Source organism: Ochlerotatus camptorhynchus, unplaced genomic scaffold, assembly GCF_037179485.1.
Source record: "Ochlerotatus camptorhynchus isolate MF236.1 unplaced genomic scaffold, CSIRO-AGI_Acam_v1.1 ptg000038l, whole genome shotgun sequence".
NCBI lineage: Eukaryota > Metazoa > Arthropoda > Insecta > Diptera > Culicidae > Ochlerotatus > Ochlerotatus camptorhynchus.
The window spans coordinates 417,501-436,914 of record NW_027040529.1 but is presented as its reverse complement, the minus strand read 5'-3'; the positions used below and the strand labels follow the sequence as shown (position 1 = coordinate 436,914).

Here is a 19,414-nt window from a genome sequence, read left to right as displayed (position 1 = left end):
AAAGTTGGGATGATATCCCGAATTGGTGGTTAGGCGCTTCTTATGGTTATTGTTTATGCGGGATAGTCTCTTTCATTCCCCTACTGTTAGGTACCATTTAACAACAAGTGTGACGTCAAACTCACTGTTCCATTCGAATGCGAGCGAAGGAAAAAACAACAAGCTGCACATTGCCAGACCTCCTCTCCTTGTCTTGGATAGCCTAGTTGGCTTGTGATTTGACAGATCGTGAGAAATTTTATTTTGTTTTGTTTTGGTTTTGATGGTTTGCTGCTGCACTGTCTGACATAAGGATTAAGTAGTATTAGTGAGTGCGCAAGCATAACTGTCACTGAAATCTTCTCGCAGAAGTCTAAAAATTCGTGCAATCAACAATACAAAGTTTTGCTACAAAAGCTGATATAGGCCGTTTTCAATTGGTGGCCGAGACATGATCTGTCATTGTCTGACAGTTCTGTCAATGCGATGCGATTGTAAACAGAGCACTATTGTAATTTTTAATCACCAGAGTACAGTTTTTTTTTCGCTGGCAGGTAACAAGCAGAAAAAGCGATAATACACTCCGCTGTTTTCTCCTCGTATCTACTCTTCGCGTAATCGAGTTTATCCACAAGTTTGAGTAGTTCCGTTAGTTTCTCGTTTTGTGCCACACAGTGCGGGATGGAAAGTGACAAGATGGAAATTTACGAATCACTGATACGTTGGCTTGGTGTGCTTCAGCTGACCGCTCCGCACGAAAACGTCCAGCAGCTGAGTGATGGCGTAGCCCTAGCGCAGGCCCTGCACCTGATAGCCCCGGAAATGTTTAGCGCAGGATGGCTGTCCAAAATAAAGGTAGACGTCGGACACAACTGGAGATTAAAAGTGAGTAATCTGAAGAAGATTATCGAAGGTGTCTACGTGTACTATCAGGACATCCTGAGCCTGAACCTTTCGGAGGAGCTGCGGCCAGATGCTATGAATATTGCGGAAAAGTGCGACGGATTTGAATTGGGACGATTGCTGCAACTGATTCTCGGATGTGCGGTCAATTGTTTAGAAAAGCAAAAGTACATCACGCAGATTATGGAACTGGAGGAATCGCTTCAGCGTAATATAATGGCTGCTTTGCAAGATATCGAATATGTGTGGCAGGGAGTTTCTCCATCGCGGAATTCAATCAATGCCTCGAGTTTGGATGTGAAAACACTGCAGGAAGATCGCGATAGTTTAGCGCAGAAGTGCCATGAAACGAATAAGAAAATGTTGATTTTGATCGAAGAGAAATCGGTCCTGCAGCAAGAGATAAGCAAACTGCAAACTATCATCGAACGATATGAGAATCCCAATCTTATCGGGGACGACGGCACTTCGTTGGGGCCAGTCCAGTTGGGATCCTCCCGGTACAACGATCTGCGAAAAGTGGTGGATGGCTTGAAGGATGACCTGCTGCAGGCGGAAACGGCTCGGGATGATTTGAAGATGAAGTCCACCATGCAGGAGAAGGAGATAGCCGACCTATCGGTCAAGATTGATGAGCTACATGTGAGTATTACGCTTTTGACGTCACGGTGGTGGAATGGTGGGGAACGGGATTGTTTTTGCTTGTTTTAATTGATCGTAAGTAGCAGTATTACTGCCTAAAACACCTTGATTTAGTAAAAAAAAGCAATCATATGCGTCTTATTTCGGCTGTATGATCTCAATATTTTTATTGCGTAGGTATTTAAAAGGAAAACGGTGCTGCAGGTTTGAAGTTACAAAGTACAATGAATATTTATTTTACAAATAGGTACTGGCCAGTGGCTATTCTTCTCTGCGATCAGTTGGATTTTCTAAATATTGATGTAGGGTAAGGTGGGGCAAGATGGGTCAGCTAGTACATTTATTAATTTAGATGTTTGTCAAAATCAACGCAATGGAAACAAATTTACCTATCTACGGATCGTACTTCATGAACAGTTAACATAGAACTGAGTGGTAGCTGCCATAGACGACTCTGGACAGAGTACGCAGTTGACGTAGCGCAAGCTAACTTGATCGTTGGAACTATAGTTTGTGTAGTTTGGTTCGGTTCCCTGACCCTTGTTAGAGACAGTTATGTTGTGATCGTCAGCGCACATGCCACAGATTTTGGTGTCGTGTCAAAACCCAAAACAATGATGCACTGGGTGACATCCCGAAGTTTTGGACGGTGTTTTTCCAACTATACCACGATGAGGACCAATGCGTGGATCGTCGTGGATTCCTTTCCAAATGAACGAGGTAAGCACTGCCGCGATCTCCTGTTCCCTCTCTGCGTCTCGCTATAAAGAACACGCTGATTAGCTTGAGTTGATTCCTCTCCAATTCAGCTTTGATCACTGTATATCCGTCGATTTGAGTATCGGAAGGCCATTAATGACCACTTTGAAATGTTGGCTTCCTGGTACATCGTGGGTGTTGAATTCGAACTCCTTCACTTGGAGGATAGTCCAAACTCCCAAGTCCAAACTTTCTTGTAGTCAACTAATGTGGATAGGGGAAAGTAGTCAACAGTGAGACAGGTTTTGTTCAACAACGTTTCAAATGTTTTCGATGAAAGCTACGAACTAGCCTTTGAGCTCATTCGAATAGTTTTCTAATTGACATGAAAGATTAATTTAGTTACAACCAGATATTTAATGGTAAATGTTTTTTCTCATTGTTCCCAACTAGGTAGGAACAGTTAGACAAATAAGAGTCTTGAACATTGAGTGAGACACATGTTTTAATATTGATCAAATCATAGGGATCTTCCAACCCGTTCACTATGGCGAGTATCGTCTTGGTAATAGTAATATTCGTTTGTTACCTGACCCCCCCGTGATTTCCAGGGACATCGCTCCGCCTAGCAAGGATAAACGCCGAAAACAGCATATCATCATATACTACCAAAACATCGGCGGAATGAGTTCTAACGTTCACAAGTACCTGTTAGCAGTATCGGACCGAAGTTATGATGTAATAGTATTAACTGAGACATGGATAGACTCTCCAACGCTTTTAAGCCAGGCGTTCGGATGTGAGTACGAGATATTTCGCTGTGATCTAAACCCGAACAATAGTCAAAAGTCCACTGGTGGCGGTGTTCTGATTGCTGTTCGATCCCAGTTGAATGTTAGAGCCATAGAGCACGATGTGTGGAACTGCGTTCAACAGGCATGGGCAGCTGTTAAGTTGAGCGATCGCACACTGTACTTATGTGTGATACACATCGCACCCGACTGAGTTCGCGACATTGAACTTATCGAAACTCATTGTCGATCCGTTTTCACCATAATGGATTGTGCGTCACCTATCGATGAGATTATTGTTCTGTGCGACTTTAATCTTGCTGGTGTTTCGTGGAAACCTTCCCACAGTGGCTTTCTCTTTCCGGACCCCGCAGCTTCTGCTTTCCGTTCTGGATCAGTTAGCCTTCTGGACAGCCATAGTGCAGCGACGTTATCTCAAATCAATTCCGTGGTTAACGAAAACAATCGTAGCTTAGACCTCTGTTTCGTAAGCGCTCATGATACGGCTCCATTCATCTCGTCGGCTCCTTCTCCTCTTGTAAAGGAAGTTCCTCATCATCCTCCTTTGGTTATTACTGTTGAAGACAATATCATCCAGCATTTCGAAGACATCTCCTCTACGGTGTCTTAAAATTTCCGGAAAGCCGATCATCGATCAAGAGAGAAGCGTTGAGGAAATTCACTACATATCACACGATGTCGCTGAAACGTCACTACGTTAAGCTCAATTACCAGTTCAAGCGAGTCAGCCGTCGATGCTACCTGCATTATCTGCGACGGATTCCAAGGAAATCCAAGTCGCACCCGAAGTCTTTCTGGAAGTACGTGAAGTAGCAGCGCAGAGAGTTCGGTCTACCACCATCCATGATATTGAACGGCGAAGTCGCTTCCACTCCAAAGGAGGTCTGTCGCTTGTTCTCCAACAAGTTTGCAAGTGTATTCTCTGACGAGATCTTACCCAACGAATACGTGACCCTAAAGGGTGTCCCACATCAAATTGCATTTGCAAAAAATGATGCGCGATGCAAGTATATGCGAGAAATACAAGAAGATTTTTCGAAGATTGATTCGCTAGTGTGAGATTTTTTGAGCATCTAAAATTGAGATTAAGATGTGTCGCCCCCCTCGGTCAGAATCGATGTTCTATTAGTGATCAGGATCACAAGCGTGTCGTGAAAGCGTTTAAGCGGAATCCCAATGCTTCGGTCAGGGATGTGGTCAAAAAGTTGAATCTGTCCAAATCTTTCGTTCAGAGAGCAAAAGACCGGGAAGGACTGAATACGTACAAAATGCAGAAGGCTCCAAATCGTGACGAACGGCAAAATACCTCTAGTTACCTCTATGAAAATACGGTGGAAAAATCACGGGCCCGGAAACTGTACACCCAGATGCTGGCGAAGCCTCATTGTCTCATCATGGATGATGAAACTTACACACTTAATCTAGCTCGGTAAAATCTCCAACTGCTGATTACGTCAAGGCGGACTTCTGGCAGCTTCCGAGGCTGGACATAACCCATAGTGCCTCTGCTCTCCCATTGCAAGCAGTATCAACATGGCTTTACCTCCGGTCGATCTACTACCACAAATCTACTGTTCTGACATCATACATCACGCAAAGTATGGTTGAAAGGCCACAAACTGGCGTCATCTAAACTGACTTGTCTGCTGCCTTCGATAAGATCAATCACGCCATCGCGATCGCCAAATTGGATAGACTCGGGGTTAGCGGAAATCTCTTGAGATGGTTTCGCTCATATCTCGCCGATCGACAGTTGGTGGTAACCTATGGTGACTGCCAGTCCGACATTTTCGCAGCTACGTCAGGAATACCGCAAGGAAGTCATGTGGGACCCTTGATCTTCTTACTTTACTTCAATGACGTGAGTTTAGTTATCGAAGGCACTCGACTATCGTATGCAGACGATCTCAAAATCTACTCACGGATCCGCACGATCGATAATTGTCAATTCCTCCAACGTCAGTTTGAAGCATTTGACAGCAGGTGCCAGTTGAACCGAATGATGGTAAATCATGCGAAGTGTTCAGTCATTTCCTTTACTCGAAAGAAAGAACCAGTTATGAGCCATGTAAAAGATCTAGGTGTCATCCTGGACGCAACAAATCTCCTACGTCGTAGACAAGTCGTCAATGACATTGGGTTTTATCTTCAGAACAGCTAAGAATTTCTCCGACATCCATTGCCTCAAGTCACTGTATTGGTACGCTCCATTCTAGAATATTATTCTGTGGTTTGGAGTCCGAACTACAACAATGGTACTGCGAGAGTCGAGTCCGTTCACTGCCGCTTTCTGCGACACACTTCGAGAATGTTACCTTGGAGACCCGTTTTATTTTCCCAGCTATGAAAGTAGCTGCCAGCTGATTGACTTGGAGTCTCTTCGCACCAGAAAAAAAAAAATACTTCAAAAGCCCTGCTTGTCGCGGACACGTTACATGGCAGAATTGATTGCACCGAAATCTTGGAGCAAGTAAACATTAATGTCCAACCCCGAATGCTTCGAGTTTCAGCAGCATTCGATTTTCACCTGCCACGACAAACACTTTGGAGACGTTTATCTTCATTCTTCTCTAGAAATGTAAATCGTCAATGATCATGTTTTAATGTTTTGTAGTTTTAACTTATGACTTACTTTAATTTTAAATTTAAGTAAGATCATAAACAAACAAATAAATTGATGATTGTTCGACCACACCTTAAATGATGTTTGAGAGGTCGTTTGGGGTTTCGATCAATACTCCTATGCGACTAGACTACCATGCGTCTACATTTGTTTATTTGTTTATTTGGTTCTACAATATACTGGGTTTAGTCCTAATGATGGATTAAGCAATACTAGGAAATACAATATAGTCAAGAAGTAACAAGCTGCAAAGGCCGTGAAGTCCAACTTAATCGCTAATTCTTAAAAATATATCACGGAATCTCTGACGCAGCGTCTCGCGTGCCAAATGAAAATCAAATAAGGAAGCAACACGATTGTAAACCCTTTTTAGTCCATTGATAGCACCATACGAACTATAGTTTGTACGACGAAAAGGTATCCCCAGCATTGCGTTGTTACGGAGTGCTCGTGGTTGAACGTTAACGTCGATTTGTTGTAGAATAGAAAGACAATCGATTCTGCCCTGTAGAATGTCTGCCACAAACAGGGCCCTTGTCGTATCTCTTCGACTCCACAAAGGATCCAGGTGAATTTAATGGCACCGACTTTCGTAGCTTGGAAGGCGATGAGGATCCCTCCAAGGCAAACGTCGAAGGGCAAACCAGATGAATCGTCGTTGAATAGACTCTACTCTTTGTACACTGTTTTGGTAATTGGAATGCCATACAGGGCAGTAGTATCAACAATCAATACGAAACTAACGATTTTTAAATTGGCTCACTACTTGACTAGCCTATTGGTCCCAAGCAAATCAATTAACGTATCCCATTCTTGTATAAATTCCAGTACTACACTACACGGTAACTCGCAACAACTCAAAATTGAGGCAAACATGCTCATTTCAGTGGGAAGTATGGCTACTCAAAAGTGAGTTGGTGCGCTTTTACTCAATTTTGAGTAAACAACGTTCTCGCGCATGCAGAGTGAGCCAAAACCACTCTGAGATATTTTCAGCCGGGAAGTTTTTTTTTTGTTCTGATGAAAAGTTGAAATTAGCTACTCCAGAATTATTTAACTGGAGCTGAAGACGACTGAAAACCGTCTCAGCATGCAATTCCTGCTTACCTTAATGCATTTCGGCCTGTGTTATGCAATAATTTCGCCGTTTGCTAGAGCGTTTGCTCCGACACGGCTGACATTTTTTTTTCTATGTCCCGGATTTGGCTGACTGAGTGGCTTTTACTCAGTTTGACATTTCTCGTTTACTCAGATTTTGACAACCTAATGCATCAGACTGAATTGAGTACGATTGACACACCCGGTGAGTAAGTTGAAGTAAGCGTGTATGTTTGTTTTGATTCGCTATGAAAGTTTGACAGATAAAATGAGGGGTTCGTGGATTTTCCTATGTTTCGAGGGGTGCGTCGATTAGCTTGGGACCGAAGATAGTACCAGAGCTTAGCCAAAAAGTTGAGCTCGTTTCTTCAGGACCTTCTGGTCTTAGAGTTACCTCTATGATAGTATTTTAACACCGACCGGACGAGGGAGCAGTAAAGCGACTTCAAACAGTAGATGACCGTGAAACTTTTAGCTATCCTGAAAATGAAGCCGAGCGTTCTGGATGCCTTGTCGATCACGTACGAGATATGCTGGCTGTATGAGAGTTGACGATCTAAGATGATTCCCAGATCCTTAATGTGATTCACACGATGTCCGTCAACGCCTTCTAGGATATAACTGAATGTAATTGGCTGTTTCTTCCGTGAGAACGTGATTACTGAACATTTTGTTGGATTTACAACCATGCGGTTCAGTTGGCACCAATTAGCAAAAGCGTTGAGTTGGAGTTGGAGAAGGTGGCAGTCAACGATGGCTCGAATTCGGAGATAGATTTTCATGTCATCTGCGAACGACAGTCGTGGACCGTCGAGGACGAAACTGATGTCGTTGAATCACACAAGAAATATCAACGGGCCAAGTGGCTACCTTGCGGAATATCCGAAGTGGCAGGGAACGAAGGAGATCGGCGGTCGTCGGTTGCAACTTCCAACTGACGATCAGATAGATAGGATGCGAACCATCGTAGGAGACTGCCGTTTATACCGAGCCTATCCAGTTTGGCAATCGCTATAGGATGGTTCAACTTGTCGAAGGCGGCTGATAGGTCAGTGTAGATGACATCTGTTTGCATATGGTCTGTCATACTCTCCGTAATGTACGAGGTGAGACACAGAAGGTTGAAAGTAGTCGACCGCCCTGCCATGAAACCATGCTGGTATTCGCTCAAGTGTTGCTTGAAGTGAGAGACTAATGGTTCCATAACGACCAACTCGAACAGTTTAGATATGGCACACAACGATGTGATGCCGCGATAGTTGTCGATGTTTCTTTTGCATCCCAAAATCTCAGCTGATTTCTAGCAGGAAGGAGAGGAACATTTCGAACAGAAGGCAGAGAGGAGCCACCAGGCTATCGATGTGTTGCTTGAAAAAGACGGAAGGAACACCGTCAGGTCCAGACTTAAATGAAGACTTCAGTTGCGAAGCCGCCCTAGTTATCATGAAATGGCATATTTTGATATTAGAAAAGTTTGTATCACGAGATCCCAACCATATAGGATGTTGCTTCTTTCTGTAGAGATGTTCAAAAATACAAGATCTTCAAAACTATGGATAGTGTATAACAGAATTCACTCACTAGATGGCGCTAAAATGAAAATGATCAAGTTGCGCCATCGTAAACAAACATTATATAAAGTTATCTACAGATCCTGCACATACAGATGGTTCCATTATTCAGCAAAGTTGTCCAGATGGACAAGACCTATCTTTGGGAAAAGAGTTTAGTTCAGAATTCACTCACTAGGCACCGCTAAAATGACACTCATTGGCATTGATTACCTTAACTTAACATATGGACTAGATAGAAGGTTTCCGTCTTAGGTAAAGTTGTTCTGATGGACTAGACCTATCTTTAGGGCTAGAGTTTAGTTCATAATTCACTCACCAGGCAGCGCTAGTGTGAAATCAATTATGAATTGTTTGCCTTAGCTTAACACACAGTTTCCGTTTTGGGTAAAGTTATTCAGATGGAAAAGATCTCTCCTAAGGTAAAAAGTTCAGTTCAAAATGCACTCACCAGACAGCGCTAGTGTGACATTCATTTTAAATTGTTTGCCCTAACTTAAGGTTTAGACAAGATAGAATGTTCCCGTCTTCGGCAAAGTTGTTCATATGGACAAGAACTATTCTATGGTAAATAATTCAGATCAAAGTTAACTCACCAGGCAGCGCTAGTGTGGCATTACTTTTTAAATGTTTGCCCTAACTTAACATATGGATTAGATAGAAGGTTCCCGTCTTCGGCAAAGTTGTTCAGATGAACTGGACCTATCTTCAGAATTAGTGTTTAGTTCAGAAAACACTTACCAAGTTGCACCAGTGTGATGTTAATTTTTAACTGTTTTTCTAACCTAACGCATGGACTAAATAGAAGGTTCCCGTATTCAGCATTTTTTTTTCTGATGAACAAGACCTATTTTGTGGTAAAAAAGTTCGGCACAGTTTTCACTCACCAGGTTGTGTTCGTGTGACATTAATTTAGAATGTTTTGCCCCTACTTAACATCTTAACTAGATTGAAAGCTCCCAACTTAGGCAAAGTTGATCAGATAGACTCAACCTATTCTATGGCAAACAGTTTAGCTAAGAATTTACTCATCAGTTTTCACTTTTGTTTCACATTGTTTCGAGTTTTTTGGTTTCATTGTACAGCGCCTATATGGAAGTTTTTTTATTTCGACCAAGTTTTTAAGATGAACTAAAACAAAGATATAGTAATCCTCATAGTTTCCCAGGGATCACTAAAGTGTCATTTTGTTTAGATTTTTTGCATTAATTTTATATTTTAGGAAATAAGAATCTCGCTCTCTTTAGCAATTTTGGTCAGATGAAAAAAAATAATCTATTAGTTGCCAACTCTGTACAGAAGATTCCTGACATCCAAATTTAGAAATAAATACGCAATTCAATTTAAGCTTTTGTTTATTTGAAAATATATTCTTAAAAATAAGACATGGTACATATCAGTCACTATTGCTCATCAACTAATCATCACTATCTTCACTTAGCTTTTCAATGCAGGCTTGGCAAATCGAACACATATGATCATTACAAAGATATTTGTGACATGCTGTACATTGCGTGGAAACTTTCTTGTCGCTGGACCGTGGACATATTATACATCGGGAACGTTTACAGGTCCTCTTTCTGTTGGTGATACACTCACTAGGGTATATCCCATTTGACGAATAGCATCTGCTACATCACCGAAAATTTTTGATGACTTCGCAATACGCTCTTCAATTAAAGGATGAACCAACTCCTTTCCCAATTTCAGCAAAAATTTCTTACGCTTTGTAGAAGAATTATCAGCATTCGGAAATTTAAAAAAGTAAAGAATATAAGCAGCAATACATGCTACGTCCATCATATTGAAGAACGCAGTCATGGGCCATCTATTTGACTTTCTCCGACAGGTGTACGTTGAAACAAGTTTGTCCATATTGTCTACTCCACCTTTAGTCTTGTTGTAGTCCAATATTATTGTCGGCTTGTTTCTCTGTGTCACATCCGTTTCGTTTGTGTGATGCATTGTGGACAGTAAAATCACGTTTTTACCTTTCTTCGGAACGTAACTTACCAGCGTTAGTTGTCTATCGAAACAAAAAATACTCGATTCTTTTTCCCTTTCTTTGACATTCAACATCTCTCGAGGAAGGTCAGGCTTGTTTTAGCGAATTGTCCCAAGGAGAGTTGTTTTCTGTTGCAATAACTGTTCAGCTAATGGAACAGAAGTGAAGAAGTTATCCATGGTAATATTGCGACCTAAGACGAACAAAGCTAAATAAAAAATAAAAAATAAACTGAATATTTTCTAGTTACCTTTTCTCAACCACGGATCCGAAAGACGTTGAACGAGATTTAGCGAATAATTTTGAGCTCGAGCCTCTTGTGGTTGTCGACCTGTTCAGCTGCAATAACTGTTCAGCTAATGGAACAGAAGTGAAGAAGTTATCCATGGTAATATTGCAACCTAAGACGAACAAAGCTAAATAAAAAATAAAAAATAAACTGAATATTTTCTAGTTACCTTTTCTCAACCACGGATCCGAAAGACGTTGAACGAGATTTAGCGAATAATTTTGAGCTCGAGCCTCTTGTGGTTGTCGACCTGTTCAGCTGCAATAACTGTTCAGCTAATGGAACAGAAGTGAAGAAGTTATCCATGGTAATATTGCGACCTAAGACGAACAAAGCTAAATAAAAAATAAAAAATAAACTGAATATTTTCTAGTTACCTTTTCTCAACCACGGATCCGAAAGACGTTGAACGAGATTTAGCGAATAATTTTGAGCTCGAGCCTCTTGTGGTTGTCGACCAACGTATATTTCTCCTTTCAATGGATAGCTATTTTCAGCGTCGCAACACCAAAATATCTTAATGCCGTACTTAGCAGGCTTGGCAGGCATATCTCTGACTTTTCTTGTACGTATATCATCAAACCTTAAGAACCGTAGCAATTGTTGGAATCGCATCAATGACATAGTTGCTCTGAATATAGGGCGATTATCATTTTTCCACAAATCTGGTAATTCCTCATCCCACGATTTACATGCTCCAGCATAAATTAGCAATCCCAAAAATGCATAAATTTCCTTAGAATTAGTATCTTTCCATTTTCTATAAGATCCACCAGGATTATTTTTGAAAAAAACACGAGCTTTCCTGTTAGTTTCACAGACGACGATTTTTACAATATTGTCATCAATGAACAGTTTAAAGGCATCAACCGCATTCAACACATCTCTTCTTGCACTTACGGATAATCCCCGTTTCTCACGTGTTATCACATCAATCGGAGGTTGTGTTTTTGGAATGACACTCCACAAACGACCATTTTTTCCCACAAACATGTTACCTACATCCGGTTCCGTAACGTCTGCATCTTCTTCGTCATCGGAAGACATTTCCTCGTCATGGTCAATACTTTCTTCATCCGTTACATCAAAATCAGAGAAGTCACCATCAAAGTTATCGATTTCCGCGTCCATTATGCTAATTGAAATACAAATCAAATATCCTTCAATAATAATAAATAAAAGTATCACTTACTCAATCATCCAAGAGTATGGTAGAATCGAATGGTAATTGAGAATGAAAAACTTACTTCGCATTAACTAATGTCGTTTTCGTTTTTGCGGTGTAGCTACACCGGTGCTACACTGCCGTACACCGAAATATTTTAGGGTGTAGATACAGGATGCACCTTTGTTTACAAACAAATGATGTTGAGCTGTCAAAGACTCGCGCTTATTCCTGCTTACACTACACCAGTGCTACACCGCAAAAACGAAAACGACATAACTTGTAGACCGCTTTTCGTTAGTATTGGTGTATAGTACCATATATGCATAAAACAGTTCACAACCACAGATTATGTACAGAAAAAAAAGCAAAAAGCAAAAAGCAAAAAGCAAAAAAAAACAAGCACGGGAACAGACCTATGAGCTTGCTTTCGCAGTGGCGTAGCGTACCCTGGTGACACCCGGGGCGGATTTTGTGGGTGTCACCCCATGTTTTATATGCACATGAGTACTTACCATAAATTACTGTTTCCTTAATAAAACATAAATAAAACATCTAGTTTACCAAGCCAAAAACATCGTTTATTTGAATACAAAACAAGAAATCAGCAAATCTTGACACGTCTTGACTTAACTGCAGCAAATTGTCTTATGACTTCGTCAAAGTCAGTGGAGTTAGCGTATTCGCATTCAATAGACAACAAAGCCAACCCAGTTAAGCGCGATTGTGCCATAGTTGTTCGTAAATAACTTTTTATCAACTTTAACTTGGAAAAGCTTCGCTCACAGGACGCCACGGAAATACACACGGTTAGAAACAACTTCAAACCAACCGTGAGATTTGGAAGTGTTTCCTGGAAGTCCCATTTGACGATGAACTGTAGCACATCCAGTGCACTCCATCGTTTGGCATCATCCATAATTATTTCTGCTGCTTTCAGATGTCTCCGAAACCTTGGGATCTCCAACAACAGTTCGCTTTCGGACACTTCGTCGTAGAAAGTCGTTAGTTTATTAGCAGACGTTTTCTGTTCTAAATCAGACGCTGATAGCAAGTTTTCAGTTTGAATTGCTTCAAAAATGTCCGCCACCTCCTTCACCGGTTTTGATCGCTTCAGCAGTTCATCATAAAAACGATCGATGCAGTCCAACATACCAGTTCTGTTTTCCTCTTCCAACGTAGGCCCGGGTTTCGACGGTTGGCGACCTGGCTTTCTTGTCTTGAAACGAACTCTCCTCTCCACAGCAATACCATACTCTTTTGACTTGGAAAGAGCCTTCTCAATGGCGTTTTCAACAAGATTGTTGCGTTCAGCCGTCAAAAAGATTTCGAGTGCTTTAGCTTAGTCAAAACCTTGTCAAGTGACAATCCCTTCGTTTGCAAGTACTTTTGTGCAATATCAACTGACGTCACACCAAAAGTATAAATAACAGAGAAAAGTAAAGTCACAAACCGCAGGCAGAAGGGTTCGTGCACTTGCTCTGGTATTCAAATTTTCAGCTGGATCAGACAATGCTTCGATTGCAGCGATCAGCCCATCGTAGTTTGCGTAAATTGGTTTTACCGCTTCATAATGCGCACTCCAGCGGGTTTGCGATAATCTTTTTACCGCCACACCTGTGTGATGCAGCAGCACGTCCCATCGATGAGTTGAAACAGCAAAAAACGAGTAAACGGCTTCGACAGTTCCAAAAAATGTAAAACACTGTGGATTCACAGCAAAAGCGTGTTGGCCGCATAAGTTTAACGAGTGATCTACACATCCGTTGAACACCGCTTTTTTGTTTTGTTTCTTCAGCAAGGCCTGAACTCCTCCATGTGTACCTGACATCGTTATAGCGTTGTCATAACTTTGTGAACGACACTTCATAAAGTCCAATCCATTACCTTCAAGTTGATGAAGGATATCGTTGCTCAAATCAACGGCTTTTTTCCCTTTCAGAATAAAAAAACCGAGAAATGATTCTTTTACTTCGACTTTCCCATCTTCAATCTTGACATATCTGATAATTTCAGACATTTGGTCATCGTGCGATGCATCTGGGGTGCTATCGAACATAATCCCATAATATTTCGATGATCTTATATCTGAGAGAATTCTCCCTTTAACATGACCTGCCAACATCTCGATGAACTCGTTTTGTGTTTGCGGCGAGAGATAAGAAACATTGGGCTGGACTTGCAAATCGACACAATGCTTCAACCGCAACAAATGCTCCTTCAGAACCGGGTCATATCTAGAAATCAGTTCTACTAGCTCTAGAAAATTTCCCCTATTTGAGGAAAGCTCATCTTCCCTGTGGCCCCGAAAAGCAATGTTTTGCTTAGCCAGGAACAAAGTAATGTCAAGTAAGCGATGTAGCACATCATACCATTTTTTAGATTCCTTCTCTCTCTGATCGATAAGATGTTGATCGATATTTGAACCAGACTTGAGATTTGTAGCCATCGTTTTCCAGACTCCAAAAGGAGTCTGGCCTTCCATCGACTATGGTACTGATCAGCGAAAAAGCTTCATTCCCTCAGGACGTTTGCCGTCTGTTCTCAACCAGTGGCGTCGCCTTAATCTCAATCTACCTGTGCACCAACTCTCAAAACATAAACAATTATCAAAATATTGCTTGCAATGGACAGATATTGAGCTTACTAGAAGATTAAGTGTGTTTTTCAACCGATTCGAGTATGAGGCATTAAATCTGGGTTTGAAAGTTGGTGCACAGGTAAAAAGTAAGGTTACGCAACGCCACTGACCCTATCTATCGACCCATCAACTCATGAACCGGGGATCAACGGCTTTACTTCCCTTCAGCTGCAGGTGGGCGCTTTCTGTTGGTTTTCAGCTCTCCGCACCAAAGAGTGTACGGTGCCATATCTGCCACTCGGGTCATCTGATTCGGGGACCACCGATCACCATCCAGGACCATCCAATTCCGCTTAAGAAAACAGTCCGCGTTCTGGGGGTAGTTCTGGATCGGACTCTAAGTTTCGACCAACACTTCAGAACGGTGAAAGAAAACTGCCGTAGCCGCATCAACATCGTCAGGACAATCTCCCGTCCGCACCGCTCCAGTAACCGCGAGATCCGCCTTCGTGTCGCCCGGGCTGTTATCGACAGTCGACTTTTCTACGGCCTCGAAATTACCTGCTTAGCCACCGAGAAGCTGAACCGCATCCTCGCTCCGGTATACAATACCTACGTACGCATCGTATCTGGCCTCCTACCTTCCACGCCCGCAGACGCCGCTTGTGCAGAAACCGGAATCCTCCCTTTCCGCTATCGATCTGCTGCAGCCTCTGCCACCAAAGCCGCTGCCCTCGCTGCTAAGACATCCGGGAACGATAGGGTCTTTCTCCTCAACGAGGGGAACAGAGCCCTCCGCACTGCAGCCAACGTAGACCTCCCCCCGGTGGCCAGGGTCCACTGGCATGGAGAGAAAAGTTGGCGATCAAACGTTATAAAAATAGATAAGCGGATTAAGAGAGGATTCCAAGCCGGAGATAACTCTGTAGCGTTGAGGCGCTCCGTTGCAGAACTTCTTAGGTCGGTTTATCCGGGGCACGTTCATCGCTTTACGGACGGATCGCGATCACGGGCCGGAGTGGGACTCGGAGTGGCAGGACCAAACACCGCAACAAGTCAAAGTCTTCCGGAGGAGTGTTCCGTTTTTTCCGCAGAAGCCGCTGCTGTTCTTGACGCAGCCATCACTCCTGCAGATCAACCGATCCTTGTGCTAACGGACTCACACAGCGTCATCCAGGCGCTGGAAGCCGAAGCCCCGAGCCACCCCTGGATACAAGCCATTACACGTTTTGCCCCACCCTCAACCGTTTTTACGTGGATTCCCGGGCACTGCGGTGTTCCTGGAAACGAGGCAGCGGACAGGCTGGCGGGATCTGGTCCATCCGGACCCCGCTTCACCAGGAACGTACCACTCCTAGACGTCAGGCGTTGGATTGCGATTATCATCATGGAAGCCTGGCAGGAGGAATGGTTTCAGTCACGCACCACCCTCCTGAGAAAAATCAAAGAAACCGTACGACCTTGGCAAGACAGCCACAAGTACAAAGACCAGCGGATTATCTCAAGACTCCGGACCGGCCATGCGAGGATTTCCCACAATTTTGGTGGGACACCCTTCCACAAGGTTTGTCCAATCTGCAGCATCCCTGCCTCGGTGGAACACGTGCTGTGTGTCTGCCCAGAGTTTCAGAGGCTACGCGAACAACACCGACTCCCAGAGAGCATCAGGGAGCTACTTGGCAACGACCCCTCGACGTTGACTGCGCTGATTGCATTCTTGAAGGACGCTCACCTATACAACCAAATCTAGCCCTCTCGTCGTGGGCTGCGCTGTCCGTGTTCTTTCACCTTCCTATTTTCCTGCCGTCGGGGTATCTCTGCCGGACTGGGGCACTGTCTCTTACGGTGGAGCTCTACCTTGTTCGCGCATCCATTCCTCACCACAGTCCCGTTGTAACTCCCACTTTACATTAAGTTTTTTTAAATGTTGTCTGTCCCTTTTGGTGGGTAATCAGAGCCAGTTGTACGTTATGTAATGATAGACTGAAACGCTTTCTTTCGAGGCAGGCCCTAAGCCTGACCCTCGATTATCAAATGTGATGAACTAGCCTACGGCTAAAAATCACAAAAATAAAAAAAAAAAAAAAAAAAAAAAAAAAAACTTCCCTTCAGCTTTTATTTAATTACTTTTCATTTGATATTTTGGTCTTTAAAAAAATCGATTTTTTGACCACCCTAATATGGAAATGGTCACTCTAATGACAAAGTAAACATAAAACACGGGTCTAATACTTTACACGGAAAAAAGTTTTCATGTAGTTTCCATTGGGAATGCACATAACATTTTTCCATTAACAAAACCAATGATATTTATCTGAATTCCACATAACATTCATGTGATCACATGAGTTCTATATGATAAATCACTTAAATTTCATTTGACACATAAGCATCATTTGATTTTGTGGTGCAATTCCCAATTATGATATCACATGAAAGTTATGTGAAATTCTAATGAATATTTTCCATTGGATATGTGATTTATTCTTTGAGTGTACGATAAGGAACAAAACTACAGATTTATACGGAATTCTGAGAACGACTATATCGTTTTGCTATGGAATTGCTGTATATTTTTCCCAAACTACATAACGTGATGTAACTTGACAAACTTCACAAATTCCCGTTGACGCACTGTTCCTGCTGTCTCAGTGTTGATTACTTTCCGTACACTGCAGAACTTGAACAGCGGATTGACCTGCTGTTTGGAAAGCTCATCTCTGACCAAGTCGATTTCCTTCGACATGCTGATTCTTTTGATTTTTCTCAACCAAAAAAGTTGAAACACGCGCGAACACTATCGTGCCTAAAACAAGAGAACGAACGAATGCGTCTTTATACAGCTGGCAGTTGAACGATAACTGATTTGATTAATCGTGTGATATCAGTAACTTCGTTTTGTATACACCAACCGCTAAACTATAAGCTATAACTATAAAAAAATACCATTCTCTAAAGCATTATCTCCATTGCTCATCCCCGTAGGCCGCTACAGCGGAAATCGCTCAGCTAAAGGACGAAATCGACATCCTCAAGGAAGCGAACGACAAATTGAAAATATGCGAAACACAGCTGCAAACCTACAAGAAAAAGCTCGAAGATTACAACGATTTGAAGAAGCAGATCAAAATGCTGGAAGAACGGAGCGCTGAGTATATGAAGCAAAATTCCCAATACGAAGAGGAAGCGAAAAAGTACGCCGGAATGAAGGGCCAAGTAGAACTGTACAAGAAGGAAATCCAAGATCTGCATGCAAAGCTCGACTCGGAAATGAGCAAAAACATCAAGACGGAGTTCGAGTTCAATCAACTGCAGGCCAAACTTTCGGCCATTCAGAGAGAGAAAGAGAACCTGCTGAGCGAACGGGATGTGCTGCGGGAGACCTGTGATGAGCTAAAGTGTGGCCAGGCAGCGGAGGACTCCGAGACTGGCAATACGATGTCCAAGGAGCTACATTCGAACGATGTTCGCGAAAGGATCGAACGGTTGGAGAAGGAAAATAAGGCACTCCGAGAAGGCCAAGGTGGACAGACGGCGCTTTCGGTGAGTTACTATATTTGTTGGATGTTTTCGAAGAATGTAGTGAACCGAATATGTTTGACTTCCATTGCAGCAACTGCTGGATGATGCCAATCAACGCAACGAAAAGTTACGAGATCAGCTGAAGGCAGCAAATCAGCGAGTGTTGCTCTTGAGCCAGCATCACAACGAAGAAATCAGCACTAAAAGTGATATGGATATCCAGCTCAAACAAGCCCTCGAGCTAAACGAGCAACGTTCGTCGCAGATTGATGAAGCACAATCGCAGATGACCCAGTTGCACACGAAAATTGCCAACTTAGAAGCGGCACTGTCGGCCAAGGACCAGGAACTACTTGCCGCCGATTCACGTTACAAAAAGTGCGTTGAGAAGGCCAAGGAGGTGATCAAAACGCTCGATCCGCGTGCTGTCAATGGTAAGATCCTTTAGGTTTGTATATTTTCCTACACCTCTAACATGTTTCTCGTAGCATATCATAATGGAACAGCTAACAGCAACCATTCGAATAATCTGCTGTAATATTTCAGAAGCACTTCTCTTGGAGAAGCCTCCACAGGATGGGGAAGCTTCGTCATCTTCGGCCACTGGAAGCGGAGGCGATGCATCCACCCTTACTTCCACCTCGGCCCGCATTCCAATGGGTGTTCAGGAAGAACAGCTGATAGCAACAGCTTTCTACCGTTTGGGGATGACCTGCCAACGTGAAGCTGTCGATTCGAGACTTGCGCTGCTCAGCGGACCTGGTCAGAGTTTTCTCTCCCGTCAACGTCAGCCAGCCCCTCGTAAGCCTCTGAATATGCAATTCACCAAAAAATAGAAAACGCGCTACAGCGACCCCGGCAAATGCAGGTCATGATAGTGGGCTTAGGCGAAAGGCATTCACGGGTGGTGCCTTGCAAATCATGCAGTAATAGATTTTTTACCACAAAACCTAGGAATAGCTTCTAACTTCCAACGTACTGTTTAGGATAATAATTTCTACTAATTATGCAAGACCACATTTTATTTATTATTTATACACGCTGTCTAATTACTTTAACAAAATTGTGACTCGTTTCAATAAAGTATCTACATACATTTTGAAGAAAGTGCGTTCTTTTGCTCTATTGTCATAAAGAAAAATCTTATGCTTGTCAAGCTTTGAACCTTATTTTCAAAACCAAAACCATAGAACACTTACAGCTCCATCGCCTCTCCGCCAACGCCTGTAATCGATAACAAATCCGCTCGCTTCGTCCCCGAAGATTCGACCAAGTTTTTCGCCCACTTGAGATTGTTACTCACTTCCTGCAGCTTTTCGACGGCCGTCCACGTTTGGTCGTGCTCCAACCGGTAACTGCCAACGTACGAGTGGGTACACGAATCCGTACCCCACTCCTCCGGCGATAGCATGCTGAAGTACGTCTGTCCGGATTCCCTCTTGTATAAATGGTAGATGTGCCCGGGAATTTTCTTAAAATTGCAGGCCGCGTGATGTAGATCCTGGGCCGATTGCGTTTCTTCCAG

The 19,414-nt window shown here is 42.8% G+C and overlaps 2 protein-coding genes across 3 annotated transcripts in view; one reads left to right on the top strand and one right to left on the bottom strand.

The window, feature by feature from the left end:
• Positions 1 to 537: 537 nt before the first annotated feature.
• On the top strand, positions 538 to 19,053 carry hook. 2 transcript variants are annotated; one of them, XM_065234706.1, is made up of 4 exons: positions 538 to 1,524; positions 17,353 to 17,910; positions 17,981 to 18,323; positions 18,436 to 19,053. In XM_065234706.1, the coding sequence occupies exons 1-4, from the start codon at positions 661 to 663 to the stop codon at positions 18,723 to 18,725; spliced, it is 2,055 nt and encodes a 684-aa protein (XP_065090778.1). In that variant the 5' UTR covers positions 538 to 660; the 3' UTR covers positions 18,726 to 19,053. The 2 variants fall into 2 exon arrangements, with proteins under 2 accessions (XP_065090778.1, XP_065090784.1); XM_065234712.1 differs by having other exon boundaries at positions 17,981 to 18,337; positions 18,436 to 18,522.
• LOC135711880 (uncharacterized protein C1orf50 homolog) overlaps positions 19,053 to 19,414 on the bottom strand; it is a 784-nt gene continuing 422 nt past the window's right edge. Inside the window, exon 1 of the mRNA XM_065234861.1 lies at positions 19,053 to 19,414. This exon is cut by the window's right edge and continues 422 nt beyond it. Coding sequence (XP_065090933.1) covers positions 19,085 to 19,414 — 330 coding nt within the window. The 3' untranslated portion in view covers positions 19,053 to 19,084.

Bases quoted from the DNA above. Each gene is read 5' to 3' on its own strand.
- hook (XM_065234706.1), top strand. From the start codon at position 661: ATGGAAAGTGACAAGATGGAAATTTACGAATCACTGATACGTTGGCTT. The intron at 17,911-17,980 runs GTGAGTTACTAT...CTTCCATTGCAG, and splicing joins GTGGACAGACGGCGCTTTCG to CAACTGCTGGATGATGCCAA. The intron at 18,324-18,435 runs GTAAGATCCTTT...GTAATATTTCAG, and splicing joins CGATCCGCGTGCTGTCAATG to AAGCACTTCTCTTGGAGAAG.